The 16214-nt window shown below is 42.9% G+C and overlaps 1 protein-coding gene across 3 annotated transcripts in view; it reads right to left on the minus strand.

The window, feature by feature from the left end:
- Positions 1–251: 251 nt before the first annotated feature.
- ETS2 (ETS proto-oncogene 2, transcription factor) overlaps positions 252–16214 on the minus strand; it is an 83499-nt gene continuing 67536 nt past the window's right edge. For all 3 annotated transcript variants that reach the window (XM_029578223.1, XM_029578224.1, XM_029578222.1), the window contains 8 exons: positions 11716–11827; positions 9927–10046; positions 8235–8435; positions 7643–7726; positions 6171–6398; positions 5433–5696; positions 3760–3878; positions 252–2456 (listed from right to left, as the gene is read on the minus strand). In XM_029578223.1, the coding sequence (XP_029434083.1) occupies positions 2241–2456; positions 3760–3878; positions 5433–5696; positions 6171–6398; positions 7643–7726; positions 8235–8435; positions 9927–10046; positions 11716–11827 (1344 nt within the window). In that variant the 3' untranslated portion in view covers positions 252–2240. The remainder of the gene's footprint in view (positions 2457–3759; positions 3879–5432; positions 5697–6170; positions 6399–7642; positions 7727–8234; positions 8436–9926; positions 10047–11715; positions 11828–16214) is intronic.

The raw sequence follows: 16214 nt of genomic DNA on the forward strand, positions 1-16214 counted from the left end.
CATTCTTCTGATGCCCAGCAGTGCAATGCCAGCCAAGATGGAGATGTTCAATAAGTGGTTAAAGCCATGGCTGTGTGTGGAAGTGCAAGATCTCTAGCCACTCTTTTTCCTGCATATCCCAAATATTTTTTTTTTCAGCCTGTGATTATTTATTGAGTATATAACGAGGCCTGAAAATTTCTTGCTATTCACATCCCAAAATCATTATGACTTGAGCCCCCAAAGTGAATCAATAACACAAACCACAAGTCTTAATTTCCCAAAAAAATTTCAATAAAGATTTTGATTTTTTTTTTTAACTCAGCAAACTGTACAAGGTTCAATTTACACAGAGCACAAATAAAAAATAGTTTTTTTTTAAATTACAGTGTCCAGTGAATACAATTGTTTGCAGTAAAAAACAGCTGCTACATAAATCCCTCCTGATCTCTGAAAAGGAGTCAAATAATTATTTCCAAAAATAGAATTCATACTTTCATCCTATACACTAGGGGAAAGGATATCTCCACAGATCGACTTACAAAAAAGGGGAAAAAAAATGAGCTATATAAAAACAGACTGATTTTAAAAGAACATTTTGTATAATTTATCTCACACCACCTCGGTCCTCTTTGCAGACAAAAACAGAGAACAAAAGCAGCACAAGGCTGAAATTGTACAGTCTGGTATGAAAGGGAGACAGTCTGTTTGCTCCAAAAGACATTTGCCCAATGACTTAAAAAAACTACCTTTGGTAAGACTTTGTTCTTACTGAGGTCGACGGTAAGCAAGCACCTCCCCAAACTGTATTTCATCCATCATTAGCAGGTGAAAGTGGATGGCATTGCCCACTTTCCTTTCCTGGCTCTGCTATAGCTCTTCTATTGACTTCTGCAAAACTATTATTTTTTTGGGGAGGGCCATTCCCCTATTGTAAAAATCTGCCTCCCCGATATCAAGCTTCCGTAACTTGCATGTCAGGTGGCAGCGCAGGACCGGCCCTACAGGATTGGCAGAGGTTGAGCAAAATGTTCCTTCACAAAACAAAACGCACATCACAACTCTATTCCTCCTCAATTTTTGGTTTCTTCTAACATTGTTGGTAGCAACTCTATAAAAAGCAGCCGGGCCATGCCATATACCCATTTGTTTTCTGCCATCCATTGACAAGGCCCACCACCTTCCCTGCCCCTGTAACAAAAGGAGTCAGGATATCTGCCCAGCTCTAGAGAGGTCCCTCCTGCTTTAATCATAAAACTGGGCAATTACTTTGCTCTGCATCAGCCTTTGGGATCTGTTTAAGTCTAAGGTGTTTACTTTTTTCCATCCTAGAAACTTCAAGAAACATTTGCAAAACCTAAGGCAGCATCTGAAAGTAAACTATCCAGACCGATCACATTATAATTATTGTTTCATAGATCCAAGCAGGACCCCTTCCTGTTTTACAAATGATAGCAATCAGTCTGGGACTTAGACTGCCATGGCCCTATCCCATTCTTTACAATATTCCATCTGGCCAGAAAGAGGTTCATGTGCACATACACAAGGTCACATTCATGCAGACCACTGAGAATGCATCAGAACTGCAACATCCAGCTTTTTACAGGCCTCTGGATTTTCACTGAAAGTAATATATACAGACCAGTTTTTGAAATGATGTGATTTGCAACTAACGGACACCAAAAACAAAACAGACACACTACCTACTTAGCGTGTGCTTTTGTAGAATAAAATGAGGTCAATACCAGAAGGGTGATCACAAAAGCAGGTCGTGTTGCTTTCAACAAGGATTAAGGGCTTTCTCTATTGCACAGTATCACAGTTTTAGCTAAGCAGGGCTGGTCCTGTGCAAGCAATGGGGATTGGTGGGGGGTGGGGCACATGACGACATTAAGCTTCTCTGTAAATCTTTGGTCTTGAAGAAAAAAAAAAAAAAAAAGTCTGCGACAGAGTCCGGGGGGGGGGGGCTACTGACGTCCACCCCATGCAGCACGATCTGATTTGTGCCGGCTGCTGGAGGATGTGGATTGCACTGCCCAGGCCAAGCTGCTCCAAGGACTAGCACGGCAGGACTTAAGAGGTAAAACCGGCCCTGAGGGCTTGGAAATTAGGCTGCCATTTCCTCCTGCTTTCCTCCCCTACAAGTTCCTTTCTTTATAGACCCGTCTCTGCTAAGAGTTCCACTGTTCCGGTCTCCCTGGGTCCTTTTTTTTGCGGTGCGGTCAGTGAACGTCCGCTCCTGGACGCAGAGGTGGTAGGGCTCAGTCCTCGGTGTCCGGCTGCACCCCCAACATGGCGTGTAGCTCCTCTGCAGTGTAGCCCAGCAGGTTCTGGAGGTCGCACACAAAGCGGTACACGTAACGCTTGCCGGACGTCTTGTGGATGATGTTCTTGTCGTAATAATAGCGCAGACCTCGGCTCAGCTTCTCGTAATTCATCTTAGGCTTGTTCTTCCTTCTTCCCCACCGCCTTGCGACCTGCGAGCACACAAAGATGGCAATTAAATATGGAAACTCAGGAAACTGTAGTGAGCAGATAGTTTCCACCACTCTAGGAAACCTTAAATATGAGAAGCAGAAACTGGAATTGTGATAAACACAGTACATCAAGCTTTTTTTCTTTAGATGCATCTCTTACTAACTTCTCCATATTGTTAAAAAAAAAAAAAAAAAAAAAAAAGATTTATAGTATCAAAGAACTAAAACTACCTTGACCCCCCGGACTTCCTCTGACATTATAACTTGCTTGGATGCATGGAAACCAAGGCAGATAAACAAATTCCGATGTTATCAACTATAGTGCAGTGCAGTAGCTCGAGGATGGCAGCTGCTGAACAGACAAATTTTGAAAAAGTGGTGTAAAAAAAAGCAAAAATTGTTTTAAGGACACATCAGGTGTGCACTGCTACAATTCTGCTCCATCCTCAGCCGCCAAGCCAGGGCTTTGAAAATATTTAACAGAGTTTCTGATTAGCATTGAGAGGTGCACCATGAGCTCAAAAGCATGGTGGAAGAGCGCAATTTCCAGCACATCCTCTGAAGAGCAAGTTAAAAAAGAAACTTTCCATTAACATTTTAATTTTGGGTGGATAGCGGGGGCGGGTGGGCCTCTCTTCCTACATACCAGGGTTAGAGTCCTGCGACTCGTTTCACATATGCAGCTTTCCCTTTATTTACCCCATAATTAGGAACCTTCACTTTCAGCTTTTAATGGTGGTTTTTCCCTAGGAATTCCTCAGTATTTATTAGAATGAACAAAAGTGGGAGAAAAATCAGTAGAAAAAAAATAATGAGTTGAATTCCTCCCCCCCACTGATTTTCTCCCAATTTTTTTTTTCGTTCTGATAAATAATGAGAAATTTCCAGGGAAAAACAACGAGAACGAAGGCCCTTCCCCGGCCTGTAGTGGACAGCAAGTTTGTGTTCTTACCAGAATGGACTCTCACAGCTGAAACACTGAGGGGGTCAAATCTTTTGGGGCAGAGGTCTCCCCCAACCTTTTAAATGTTAGGTACTATAAATTATTTAATCAAAATTCCAATTCATTTAAATAATGATACATCCAATCCCTTCTGTGCCTAACACAACACACTATACCCCATTAAAAAAAAACCCAACAACAAAAAAACTAAGAATCCGCAAGGTGGCCTTTCTTAAATGCGCTATTAGCATTCTTCCTCGTTACTAAGGCACAGTTTCCTAGGGAGATGAAAGGTAGGAGAAAGCCATCGCTGAATGTGCCATTTAAGCACCGCATCGAGCTGCCACATCATCCACGCACCTCATCCGGGTCGGTGAGCTTGAACTCCCAGCCATCAGCAGTCCAGCTGATAAAGGACTGGCAGGATTTATCAGTCAACAGCTCCAACAAAAACTGCCATAACTGGATCGGTCCACTGCCTGTCAAAACAGAGGTCAGGAGAACTGTGAAATATCATCCCAATAGGAGGAGTTGCATGTACAGGGAAGGCTGAAACTTGAATTTCTCTCTCAAAATGATTAACGTCTAGGTGGGACTGAATAAACAGCATGGAGTATAATTTAAAAAAAAGAGTTAAAACACAGACATGCTTCTAAACTAATGACGGACTCTGAGAGAAATTGGATCTCTTGCTTAATTCCAGCCTAGGCTGACATGTAGCTTTCATTCTTACTTAAAGCATCATTTGACTCTTGCTCTAGAACTTATCTACTGAAACAAACGTTTGCCTCACAACAGTATAAATAACGTAGAAGAAGCAAACTTTTTTCCAGTGGCAAGAAAGTTCTAGAACAAGAGGTCACGATACGAGGCTCGAAGATGTTTCTCTAAAGGAGGATGGATGCATGGAACAACCTCCTAGTGGAGGCAAAATAAAAAAATAGAATTCAAGGCAGCAAGGGATAAGCACAGACGATCTTTAGTTGTAAAGGGAAATTCAGAGATCAACTGGAGCCTTATTGTATTACAACAGGAATACACTGACCAGACCAGACGGGCCTTATGTCAACTGCTGCCATATTCTGTGTTTCTGTTTCTATCTACTAAAGAGACCATTTTTTTCTCTAATATTTCTAACATTTATTTACCCGCTGCTCTTGGTATATACGGTTTCGTACCAGATAAAGCATATGGAGACTGGTCCCTGCCACATAGTATTCAGATGGAAAGTATGCTTTTGTCAGTCATGACCAGCCTCTCAGAGCACCAGTTCTCCTGCTCTTGATTATATCCTTAGTGGCTCAGTCTTCAGCTGGCTATATAACTAAGGAAATACAGGGATACTACTCAAGAGTTTCATGTCACTTTCTCAGCACCCGATAACTACTGGGCCTCAAATGAATAAAAATTGGCAGACATGGGGAAGGTACTAACAGAAGTGAGATGCATCAGTTTTTTTGGTCTAGAATTATTGACTTGCTCCCAGTGAGAACTGTATCTAGTATAGTGTAGCAGCAGGCAAAGAAATGTTAATGCTCCTGCTGCTGGCACTGATTATTCTCCTTCATTTTCTGGTCTTGGATAAGTTCTATTGCACTTGAAATGCTAGAATTCTGAGTGGCGTATACTAAGGCATAACTGCTGCCTATCTTCTTTACCCCTCTAAGCTGCAAATTACCATATGAAGAGTGGTGCCATTTAGTTTGTATATTGCCATTGGATGCTTTAACAACTAGGCATAGTTGGAATCTTTGTAACTCCACAGCCCGTGAATATGGAGAAATACAAATGGCTGATCATCTGCTTGAGGAGTATTCCATTCACCGTCTTGAAGGCGGATGGACTTCACTCAACCGGTTTACTACTGACGCACTGGATTGGCTGAGGCCTGTCAAATTCAACAGCCGACTGCTCATATCAGAAGCACAGCAATGCAAGTACTAAATTTCTAAAATGAGGAACAGCCTTTGAGCATATGGGAAGGGCACTCCTATAAACAGTCTCAAAGGGCCTATTGCAGTCAGATAGTTTACCTGTAAATCCTGCCAGGATTGCTGCTGGTATGACAGGTTTGTCTTGCTCCACTGGGTCATTTCTGTCCTGAATGTAGTCCTTGAAAGACATGGTTGGTTTGTTTATGCACAGGGACTGGCTGCAGTCCTCTTCAAAGCTCTCAAAGGACGGCACCCGCTGCATGTCCACTAAAGACGACTGGCTAGTCCAAGACTGAAGTAGCGAATCTGTACTCTCAAAGCTCTCGGTGCCACTGTCCCCAGAGTCATGGTCTGTGGATGCCCCTAAAAAGGGATGAAGAACATGGTGTGAGATTTATAAGAACAGCCAGCATCAAGCTCAGCACTCATTAGTAGATGGCTGACAGTGGCTGAATTTTATGGGTTTTAAAATGGAAGATCAAAATCAAGCGATATGATTGGTTAGTTTGCCTCCACCCATGTAGCCCCATAGTTCCACAGGTCTGTTAAAAATTCTTCTAGATATAAAAACACTGGAGGCTCTTGTCACTAGGACAGGTCCTGTCAAGCCACTCTCACATAGCATTATCCAATAGTAAAAATGACCGGAAAGTGAGAATATTTTTGCCATTTTTTTCAACCTCCAGCATTATGAAGGTGAACTAGATGATCACTAGTTAGTGCAAAATTAAAAAGGAACTGAAGGCATCAGATTGGTTCAGGCCTTAGTCACAAGCTAATATGCAAAAGCATAAATCAAACAAATGATTCCTGGAGACTGTATCTGCTGACTCTCACCAGAGTTATTGAGGAATATGCTCATGTTGCTCCTTGTGAAATCTTGACTCATGGAGCAGTAGCTGTTAACACTGACAGTCTCCAAGCAAGACTTGGGGTATCCCTGAAATTCCTGGTCTGGAGGGCACAGATCAGAGCCCACTGGCGCCTGGCACAGCTCACTCAGGAGATCCGCTTTAGGATAGCTAGGCACCTGCGCGGCACACTGGAGATGATCCAAACTGAAACCTATAAGACACAAAACGCAAGGGCTATTATTCTCATTTTCGCTTACTGATGTATTTGATATTAAGAAATATTCTCCTGTTTCCTCGTTGTTAGGTTTCTTTCTTTAAAGAGAGTAGACTAAATACCTATGCGAGAATATTGCACAGCTAGCATCTTAGAATAAAAACCGCTCAACACTGCCCCGTGTAGCATCCCTGGACTTGTGGCCATGCATATTGGTGCTCAGAGGGATGTGGCTTCTGCTTATTACATTTAAGAAACAGCTCCAAAAATGAACTTCGTTATGTTAGATGCCGTGGCATCAAACCAGCGATTCAAGTATAATGCCAAGGTTCCTCGTTACATTCCAAGATACCTGTCTCATGAGTTTGTAAACCCAAATACATCACTTACACACCTGTAAAAGCACTAAAGATATTCATGGATTTCTCAGCAAGGAAGAGATACTCAGCAAGGCACACGTGACAACAGTCAGACCAATTATTAGCTGGTGAGATAGACTGGCCCACTACTTGCCTTACCTAAACTTAAACTGGTTTTATGCATACTTCCAGCCAACAAGGAACAAGTACAATTATTTTTCTATATATAATTTCAAACTAAAGAGTTTCCTGTACCACTGGCAAAGCAGGAGAGAGTGGCAAGGTTACAGAATGCTTTGGTCCCTGGCTATATTTTAAAATAAGATTATAAAACCATCTCGGAATATGAAAATGTGTAGATGCCAGATTTTCATGTGAGTAAGAATGGCAAATGATAATGCTTCTACCCTAAGAGGTGCGATTACTGTCTGCGATAAGCAGAAGCATTCAAGATGACTTTTATTCTGTAAGGTATATCACCGGCAGCATCTGTTATCTTGCTTGGTTTTGCCTCTAATCACACCTTCCACCCTCCACGACCAGGATCACTGACGGCATGGCAGAGCAACACTAGAACATCCAACAGGCTTGCTAAATCGGTGACTGGTAGGTGCTGCCACACAATGCACAGTCACACAATGCAGCCATTTTCCCATCCTGCTGGGGCTTGAGCGCAGACCCTCTGTGGTGTGCCCGACTCCCCACGAGACCCAAACAACTCTTCCATACCACTGTGCAGGTCGACAGAGCTGGCCCTCTGTTAAAACAGAACTTACTCAGAACAAGAACTTACAGGAAAACTAAATCTGACACTCCCCACATAAAGCTAGTTTAAAGGTGAAAAGAGGCTTTGACTGGATTGGCTCAGTTAGGGAAACTTACCCAATGAGTTTGTATTGATCCAGTGCGTACCCGAAGTGAGATGTGAATTACACAGATACTCATCCTCTGCCTTCGCTTGATAATCTGAAATCAGAACCAACATTTTGGTGTTCACATTCAACAAAGGACCTCATCTACACCCTGCTAGGGGGAGCATCTTTGAGGTTTCATGTGCCTTTGGTCCAGATTACAGCCACCAGCATCGAAATATTTAAAAGCTATTCTTTAACCACTCTCACTGCTATGAATCTAAGTGAACCAGAGCTCTGCTCTATAGATCCATGTGTTAACTCCGTGAAGGTATCACACTGATGTGTGAAGCATGAACGAAGGGTGGACTTTGAACGGGAGAATTTTTTTAAAATAAGATTTAAAAAAATTATGTACAATTTGCAAAATAGGAACTATAGTATATTAGGACAAAAATGAAAGGGAAAGCATGAATAAGACCCAAAAAGATACTAATTAATCCAAAAAACCCCAAACGGGCAAGGTGCTATTTTGAGGAATCTGGATATGGTGTGTGTGCTGAAAATGTTTGCTTTTCTATTCAGTGTCTCCAGTTCCTATGGCCGACTACCTGTCCCATTACCTTTCATCATCTGCTCTAGGTGTTCCCAGAGAATATCGCCCACAAAGTCAGGAGCCAGATCCAGGAAGCGCTCCTTTCCCAGATTGCAGAGGGCCTGGCCGTTCACGATAAACCTCTGGAAGTTCACATTCTCCAGGCTGAACTCGTTCACTGCCCACAGAAGCCACTGGCACACCTGGTTCTCAGTCCACGACCACGGATCTGCAAATACAGCAGAAGGAAACCTCCATTAGAGAGACATGCTGGAAAGGAAGCTGCAAGCCTTCCAGAAAATCTACTGCCACTGCTTTGTGCAGGCTACGTTACAGGAGCGCTCAATCTTGCCACAAAGGCAATGCTGCTTCATGACAAACTCAATCCCCTGTACAAGGTCTTTGCCAGTTTAAGGCATGTGGATTAACTGAGAATCTCACAATTCTTCTGATCTGGTATAATCGAATAGCGATGGGGTTACAGTCTCATGTAGTACAGTACAATAAGGCAGACCTGTAGTTCAAAGTCTCTGAGTTTAAAAATGCTTGCTGGATATGCAACATAGGTTAAAGAATCCAGTTTGATAATTCCCGGGATGATGACAAAATAGAAAAGGTAGATTTTAAAGCCCTGTCAACTCCCTTTCTCCTGTGTCTAGATTCTGTCTGCCCTAGGAGATAGGAAGCCACTCCTTGCCTTCAGCCCCCTCCAGGGACAGATTTAGGATTTTGCCACCCCTCCGCCCCATCTCCCACCGGAGAAAGGTTGGATAACAGGCACAGACTCAGCGCTCCTATCGCAGCTCGAGGGTAGATTCTGTGGCAAAAATGTGAAAATTCTGATGTGCACTGACAAACATTTCAGCTTTTATATCGCATTATAAATTGTCCTTGTGCCTGGATATTTAGATTTATATTCCGTTTTTCGCACTTTTTCAGCACTTCAAAGCGGATTACATTCAGATACTGCAGGTATTTCCCTATCCCCAGAGAGCTCACAATCTAATGTTTTGTACCTGAGGCAAAGGAGGGTAAAGTGACTTGCCCAAGATCACAAAGAAAGACAATGGGACTCGAACCCTGGTCTCCTGGTTCGTAGCCCAATGCTCTAAATCACTAGGCTTCTCCTCCACAATTTACAGTCCGAGGAAGAAAGGATCTCAAGGTATCAGTACAGGGAAGAGATCTCAGGGAAGGAGAGAAGAGGAGGAGATGAGAGGACCAAGGATGGGGAAAGGACCGGAGAAGAACTGGAGACGGATAGTCGAAGAGTGAAGGGGGTGTGAGATTAGGAATTCAGGATGGGAGAAAAGGAAGGAGAGAGAGGGAAGTTCTGGGATTGAGGAGGGGAAGGGCTGAATAAGGAAACAGAGAGCTGTTTTCTGCTGAGATTCAGCATGGCTGCAAGGCAGGAAGTCTTCAGCCAGCTTGTGTCCCCCTAGAATTTTGCCACCTTAGGCACAGGCCTAGTGTGCCTATTGACAAATCCAGGCCCGGTCCCCTCTAGCCTTGTGCATAGTGCTGCTGACAGTCCATCCACTTCAATCCCGACCACCAAAAATCACCTGACACCGAGGAACGCCTTTCCCACTCCCCAGCCTTTCTACTTGGCACAGCTCCTCAACAGGGGCGCCTCGCAGGCCGTTACTATGAAGCGTTTTAAATCCCAATGTACTGACAATCCGCTGAAGAGCGCAGAGTCACTGAAACGGCCACTTACTGCTGGGAATGCCAAGCCGACGCTGCTCCTTGGCGAAGCCATTGAAAGTGGCTTTCAGAGCCTGGCTCATCACCGCCTTGCTGCATGGTGTCAAGAGAGGCAATTCACAGCTGTTCAAGTCTAAGAAGGGAGTAAACAACCTGTTATTATACGGGACAGTATTTAGGATTGCAGGTGAAGGGAAGAAAAAGTTGGTTACACTCACTCAGTTAGAAATAAGAACATAAGAAGTTGCCATACTGGGTCAGACAGAGGGTCCATCAAGCCCAGCGTTCTGTGGCCAATCCAAGTCACAAGTACCTGGCAAGTACCTAAACATTAAACAGATCTCAAGCTACTACTGCTGGCAACAAGCAGTGGTTACTCCCTATTGATTAGTAGCAGTTTATGTATTTCAAGATATTCATTTGTGGGGGGGTGCATTTTTTATTAATGTGCATACTACGTAGATACTTTTACCATGTGTATTTAATAGCTCATTTTTCATCCCGGTAGTTTTCCTTTGAAAAATTAGCATAAAATACGGGCACTAAGGCGAAACACATATTTTGCACCTGCCAATTGTGTGGATGGCTAAGATGGGGCTACCAAGGTATACAATAACTGAGGGAAAATAATCAAATATTGGTTCCCCAATATACACAATTACCCAAATAAGGAGAACCTTATATCATATAACATGTATCATTTAAAACACACATTTATTTAAGAAAGACACAACTTAATATAAACCCACATATACAGTCATACATTTAAAATATCACAAACGTGAAAGTCATATAGGCAGGAAATATTCATAAACAAGATGTAAACATAAACAATATAACATTCAGATGAATCATCCATATATTGTATTAAAGTGCTTCTAAGTGCAAGTTCTCGTAGCTTTCAGTTTCACAGCTCTCCTCCGTTAAATTCATGAAGGAGGACTGTGAAGCTCAAAGCCATGAGAATTTAACGGAGGAGAGCTGTGAAACTGAAAGCTACGAGAACTTGCACTTAGAAGCACTTTAATACAATATATGGATGATTCATCTGAATGTTATATTGTTTATGTTTACATCTTGTTTATGAATATTTCCTGCCTATATGACTTTCACGTTTGTGATATTTTAAATGTATGACTGTATATGTGGGTTTATATTAAGTTGTGTCTTTCTTAAATAAATGTGTGTTTTAAATGATACATGTTATATGATATAAGGTTCTCCTTATTTGGGTAATTGTGTAAGATGGGGCTACAGCTTTTGAAAACCCATGTACACGAGCGATTCTCCTCTTCCCTTGAGAACGTCTTTTTTAGCCTGACTACAAGCATGCACATTCTGGAAATTCACGCTGAGCAGAGGGCAGCACTTTTTAGCCAGGTAAAAATAAATAAAGTTACTAGTTACTTGAACAAAAGGCTTTGAAAATTGCTCTCTGCGTGTATATGAAAGTCCCTCTTAGTAAGGCAGCCTCACAACTATGAATCGAATACTGGGGTACATCTATATTGTTCATCATCAGAAACCACTGCCCGACTTTCAAATTGTGAACCTAGTACAACCAACACAGCCAAACCCAAAAGGAGGAAATTTTAAAAAATCAGAGAGCCTGGCCAAAGCGTAAACCATTTTATTAAGAGAGGCACCCAAGAATGAAACTTAAACAAAAACAAACAAACTGGTAACAAGCAGAGGAGGAGAGAGGTGGCAAGCAGATTCTGTGAGGAAGACTAGTTACACCACTGCTTTACATGGCTACAGTACGAAGACCCACACACCCCAAATTCAACAAGACGGCTTACCATGAGAAACGGCGTCCAGACCTGTCGGCACCTCTTGCTCTTCATCGAATGAGGAAAATAACCCCGTGAGCAAGGAAGTGGAGCCACCGAAGACATCAAAGGCAGCCTGGCGCTGAAAAAGAGCAGAAAACGTAAACAAAATGTTAACTCCATTAGCAGTCACAATTTAATCCATATTCTCTAAAACCTTCCACGGTTTGGTTTACTAATATTCATCTTTGCCAAGTCTATTCCTAGATCTCTTCCTGGGCCTAAGGCCATCTCCATGCTTCCTGCCTCTAGATGACTGGCCAACAGTTTGTCGTCTCACTGGCCACGGGCTTTGGTGGGAGGGATGGAAGGGAAGTCTCCTACCAGAGCGAGCCCCGTCAGTGCCCCTCTTGGCACCTGTAGCAGCGAGGGGCACCTCCATGATCTACCCAAGCCGTCATTCCCAGACAGGCAACTCACACAGAGTCCTCTGCATGCCAGTTGAGCCCTGCGGCTGGCTCCATACAACATGATCTTTAACACTATTCTGCTCACTGTATGGTTAAAAAAAACAAACCAAAAACCTAATAAAATGATCCTTCCCTACTGAACACTATCCTAGTGATTAAAATCTTATTTTTTAATAAAATAATTATAATGTTCTACCAAGTAAGTAGGATGACTAAAGAAGGCCGGCTTCAGTTCTGGGCGTAATTATATTCCATCTCATTTACACTCTGTAAAATGGACTTGCATCAGCCCAGAGCACATTCTTTCCTCGTGCTTCATAGCTACAGAGGAGCATTAGCCATTCCCCCAATAACAAAGCTTATTCATCTCAAGTGTTACTACTACCAACATAAAGCTGCAGCCAGAAGAGGAGTGCTTCAGTAAACATAAGCCGTGACCAACACCACCACCACCCAGAAACCCAGGGCACTCTATAGACCAAACCGAGAGTATACGGATGTCCACTCATGCAAGGGTACTAGGCATTTCACACCCCTATCACTGGAGTCTTCCAGCTAAAACACGACACCAGAGAGATTATAGGACAAAAAACACGGGCACATCCAGAGGCTTTCAGTCAACAGAGCATCCCCAAGCACTGTACGGATGCACCAACTCGTGCTGCGGTCGTCACCACAGGATCCCAAAACACACCAGCTGAGAAAGCATTCACCTCCATGGGGTACAGGGCTGAACGCTTTATAAACAAAGCACAACGAGGGAGGGCAGTGACCAGAGTGGAAGGTGACTGGTACACTGGTAATCACAGTAATCTCCTTGAGCATCAGGATATGGGGCATACAGAGGGGACATCCTGCGAGTTCGCCTGGACTGTCTGAGATTACTGAGACACACAACAACCTAGAGGAAGCACTCTCTTGTTTGAGAAAACATCCCTCAAAGAGCTTCTCTGATGAGGGTGGATGCAGGCAAAGAGTGAAGGACAAATTCACTCTTCCAGAACAGTTAAATCATGGGGATTAACTTTTTTTTTTTTAAGTATTCCTTTTAAAGAGTCACGTGTTCAGATATCCGATATTACAATAAAATGCAGAGGTGTAAGACAATTAACATGTAATATATTAACAAAGAAAAGAATTACATTTAAAATAAATGATTACTAAACAATGTTAATATTTTAAAGAATTATACAGACTTGAACTGCAAATATATCAAAGTACAAATGTATTACAAAAATATTTAAATGAATAAATATCACCTTATTTTAAATCATGCTAACAGAATCCATGTGTATTATACATGTGTTTACAAGATAAAAATAGATGTACATAACATATACATCCATTCATGCACATCCCGCTAAAAATTATCATTAATGAAGGAGAAGTAAAGAATAGCAACCCTGCCGACATTAAATCTAGTAAGCCGTGTACATGAAGAGCAGTCATATCATCTGATTTAATTATTTCAGATGTAATGCATTATTCACGGATCCCATAAGTGATGTCCCTACAACGGGCCCTATTTCACCTGTCTGACTTCCTTGGGGGGGGGGGGGGGAGGAGATTATTGTTCATTAATTTCAAAAGTGTGTTCCTTGAAACAAGCAGGTTATGTTTATTATCTTGGGTTTGAATGCAGATCGAAGTGCAATCGCATTCTTTCACAGTAAGACTATCCCAGCAACAGTCACAATATATCAGACTAACCGATAAGCCCGTAAACACGGGCTAGATTAACATTTTTTTTTTTCGGTTCGTTTTCGGAAACTGCACTCTTCTAGACTTCTTCTCCTTCACTCCCCCTTCCTGTCGCTCATTCACCTCGGTCACTCATCCTCCTCCCCCCTCGGTCACTCACCCCCTTCCTCCACTCACCTCCCTTCCCTGCCCCCACTCAAACTCCCCTCAGTCTTACTCACCCTCTTTCTCCCACTGCCTCCCTCCCCTCTCACTGAAACCCCCTTCCCTCACTCTCACCTCCCCCCCTCATTCTCACTCCCACTCCCTCCCCTTCCCTCCTCAGTCATTGCTATGTGACCCGAGAATGTCGCTCTTCTACACTTCTTCTCCCTCATTCCCCCTTCCCCTTGCTCATTCACCTCGGTCACTCATCCTCCTCCCTCTTGGTCACTAACCTCCCTTCCCACCCCTGCCCCCACTCAAACTCCCTTCCCTCAGTCTTACTCACCCTCTTTCTCCCATTGCCTCCCTCCCCGCTCATTGAAACCCCCCTTCCCTCACTCTCACCTCCCTCTCCCTCCTCAGTCACTCCCCATCATCTCCCAATCCCATCCCTCACTCTCATCCCCCTCCCGTCCCCTCTCAATCACTACAATATGTGACTCACTTCTTCCCCTGCGGCACGGCACGTCAGTCAGAGCTCTTGCCGTTCCGCTCGTCCCAACTCCCTCCCTCTTCCCCGGCGGCAGAGGGACGGGCTCCGGCTGTTGGTGGTCGGATCTCTGCCTTGCGGTGCCAACTCATCACGTCGGTGAGAGATCTGTCTTCCACGTATTCACGGCACGTCAGTCCGAGCTCCCTTATAGGTATGATGTTATACCACCCACAGTTGTATGTAGGTCTATGTATTTCGCTGCCGCTCGAACTGAGTCCCAGGATAAACATTTTATTGTCAGCATGCATCAGCTCCCTTTCAAAGTTGCATAGATTACTGCTACTACTTTTCAAGACTATTTATCCTGGGACTCAGTTTGAGCGGCGGGGAAATTGTGTGATATATTTGCAGTTCAAGTTTGCACAATTCTTTAAAATATTTATTATTTATTTATTTAACATTTTTCTATACCGGCCTTCAAGGTTGAATACCCTATCAGGTCGGTTTACATCGAACAGGGGTAAATCAGTATAACATAACGTAACATAAGGAACAACTTTTTTTATAATTAGCGGAGACAAAGCAGAGAAGCCAAAAGTTACATAATAACAAGGACCTATAATTATTTAATTAATAAATTTAATTATTTAAAAAAATAATTTTATTTAAATTTAATAATTTAAATTTAATTATTTAATAATAAAAATTTAATTATTTAATAAAAGGAATTATTTAGCAATATCTTTTATTTCAGATATGTGATATAAAAGATGACTACATTAATCAGGATTTTCTTAAATCTCTTTCTGGGTATGTTTCTCGTAGCCACAATGTTCAAGCTGCTGCTGGTTTGATACAAAACTAGTGTTTGAAGAGCTCTCAGTTGCAAGATCTGGCTATCTAAGCCTCACATGGCACGGTGGGATATGTTCCACGGGTTACATGCTTTACTAACCGGCCCTCTACATTTGCTCATGAGAGCCGATGTTTCATATGTGGGAGGGGCTGGTGTAAGACAGAGTGCCTCCATCTTCAACACTGGAGCCCGACTGCCTGTGCCTGCCATCCGTTTAGAGAGACGGCAGCAGTCGGGCTATAAACAAGAGGAGCAAGAGTGGTAGAATGGCGTGCTCCTCCGGGCAAGGTTCAGTTTTTCAGCCACCGGGAAAAGTCGACAGAACTTCCTTTGGCTTCGCTTTGCATTAAACAGTATTGGATGAAAAGGCTGTAGATAAAAACTTTGAGTACCATAGCAATTGTTTGATAAATTCTGGCACGTTTTCATTTGTAAAACGCCACTGGAAAGCATGTTCCTGAATATGCAAACACCATATCAGAGATGCCAGCAGGGGCACAGGTCATATATATGGTCACAAACGTTTGCAGGAGTGTTATTAACCCCCACCCTCCCAAAATTGTGAAAGGCTAGCCAAAAAGCAAATGGGGATCTCCCTCCCCTCATGCAGCTGTCTGGACTATCCACAGTCTCTATGTATCTATAGTAGGGCTTTCCAAACCTGCCCTGGTGATCTTGGGTTTTCAGCATATCCACAATGAATATGCATGAGATCAATGTATGCAAGTTTCAAGAACACCGATTTACAGTAATGAAGAGTCTGGACAGTGCCTCCAATCTAGCAAGAGACTGGGAGCAGCTATGTGCTGGAGAGTTATAAAGCTATTCATAAAGTAACTTAGGCCTGGATTTTCTAAGGTCGCAG

Source organism: Rhinatrema bivittatum, chromosome 15 (genome assembly GCF_901001135.1).
Source record: "Rhinatrema bivittatum chromosome 15, aRhiBiv1.1, whole genome shotgun sequence".
In the NCBI taxonomy this organism is placed as follows: Eukaryota; Metazoa; Chordata; class Amphibia; order Gymnophiona; family Rhinatrematidae; genus Rhinatrema; species Rhinatrema bivittatum.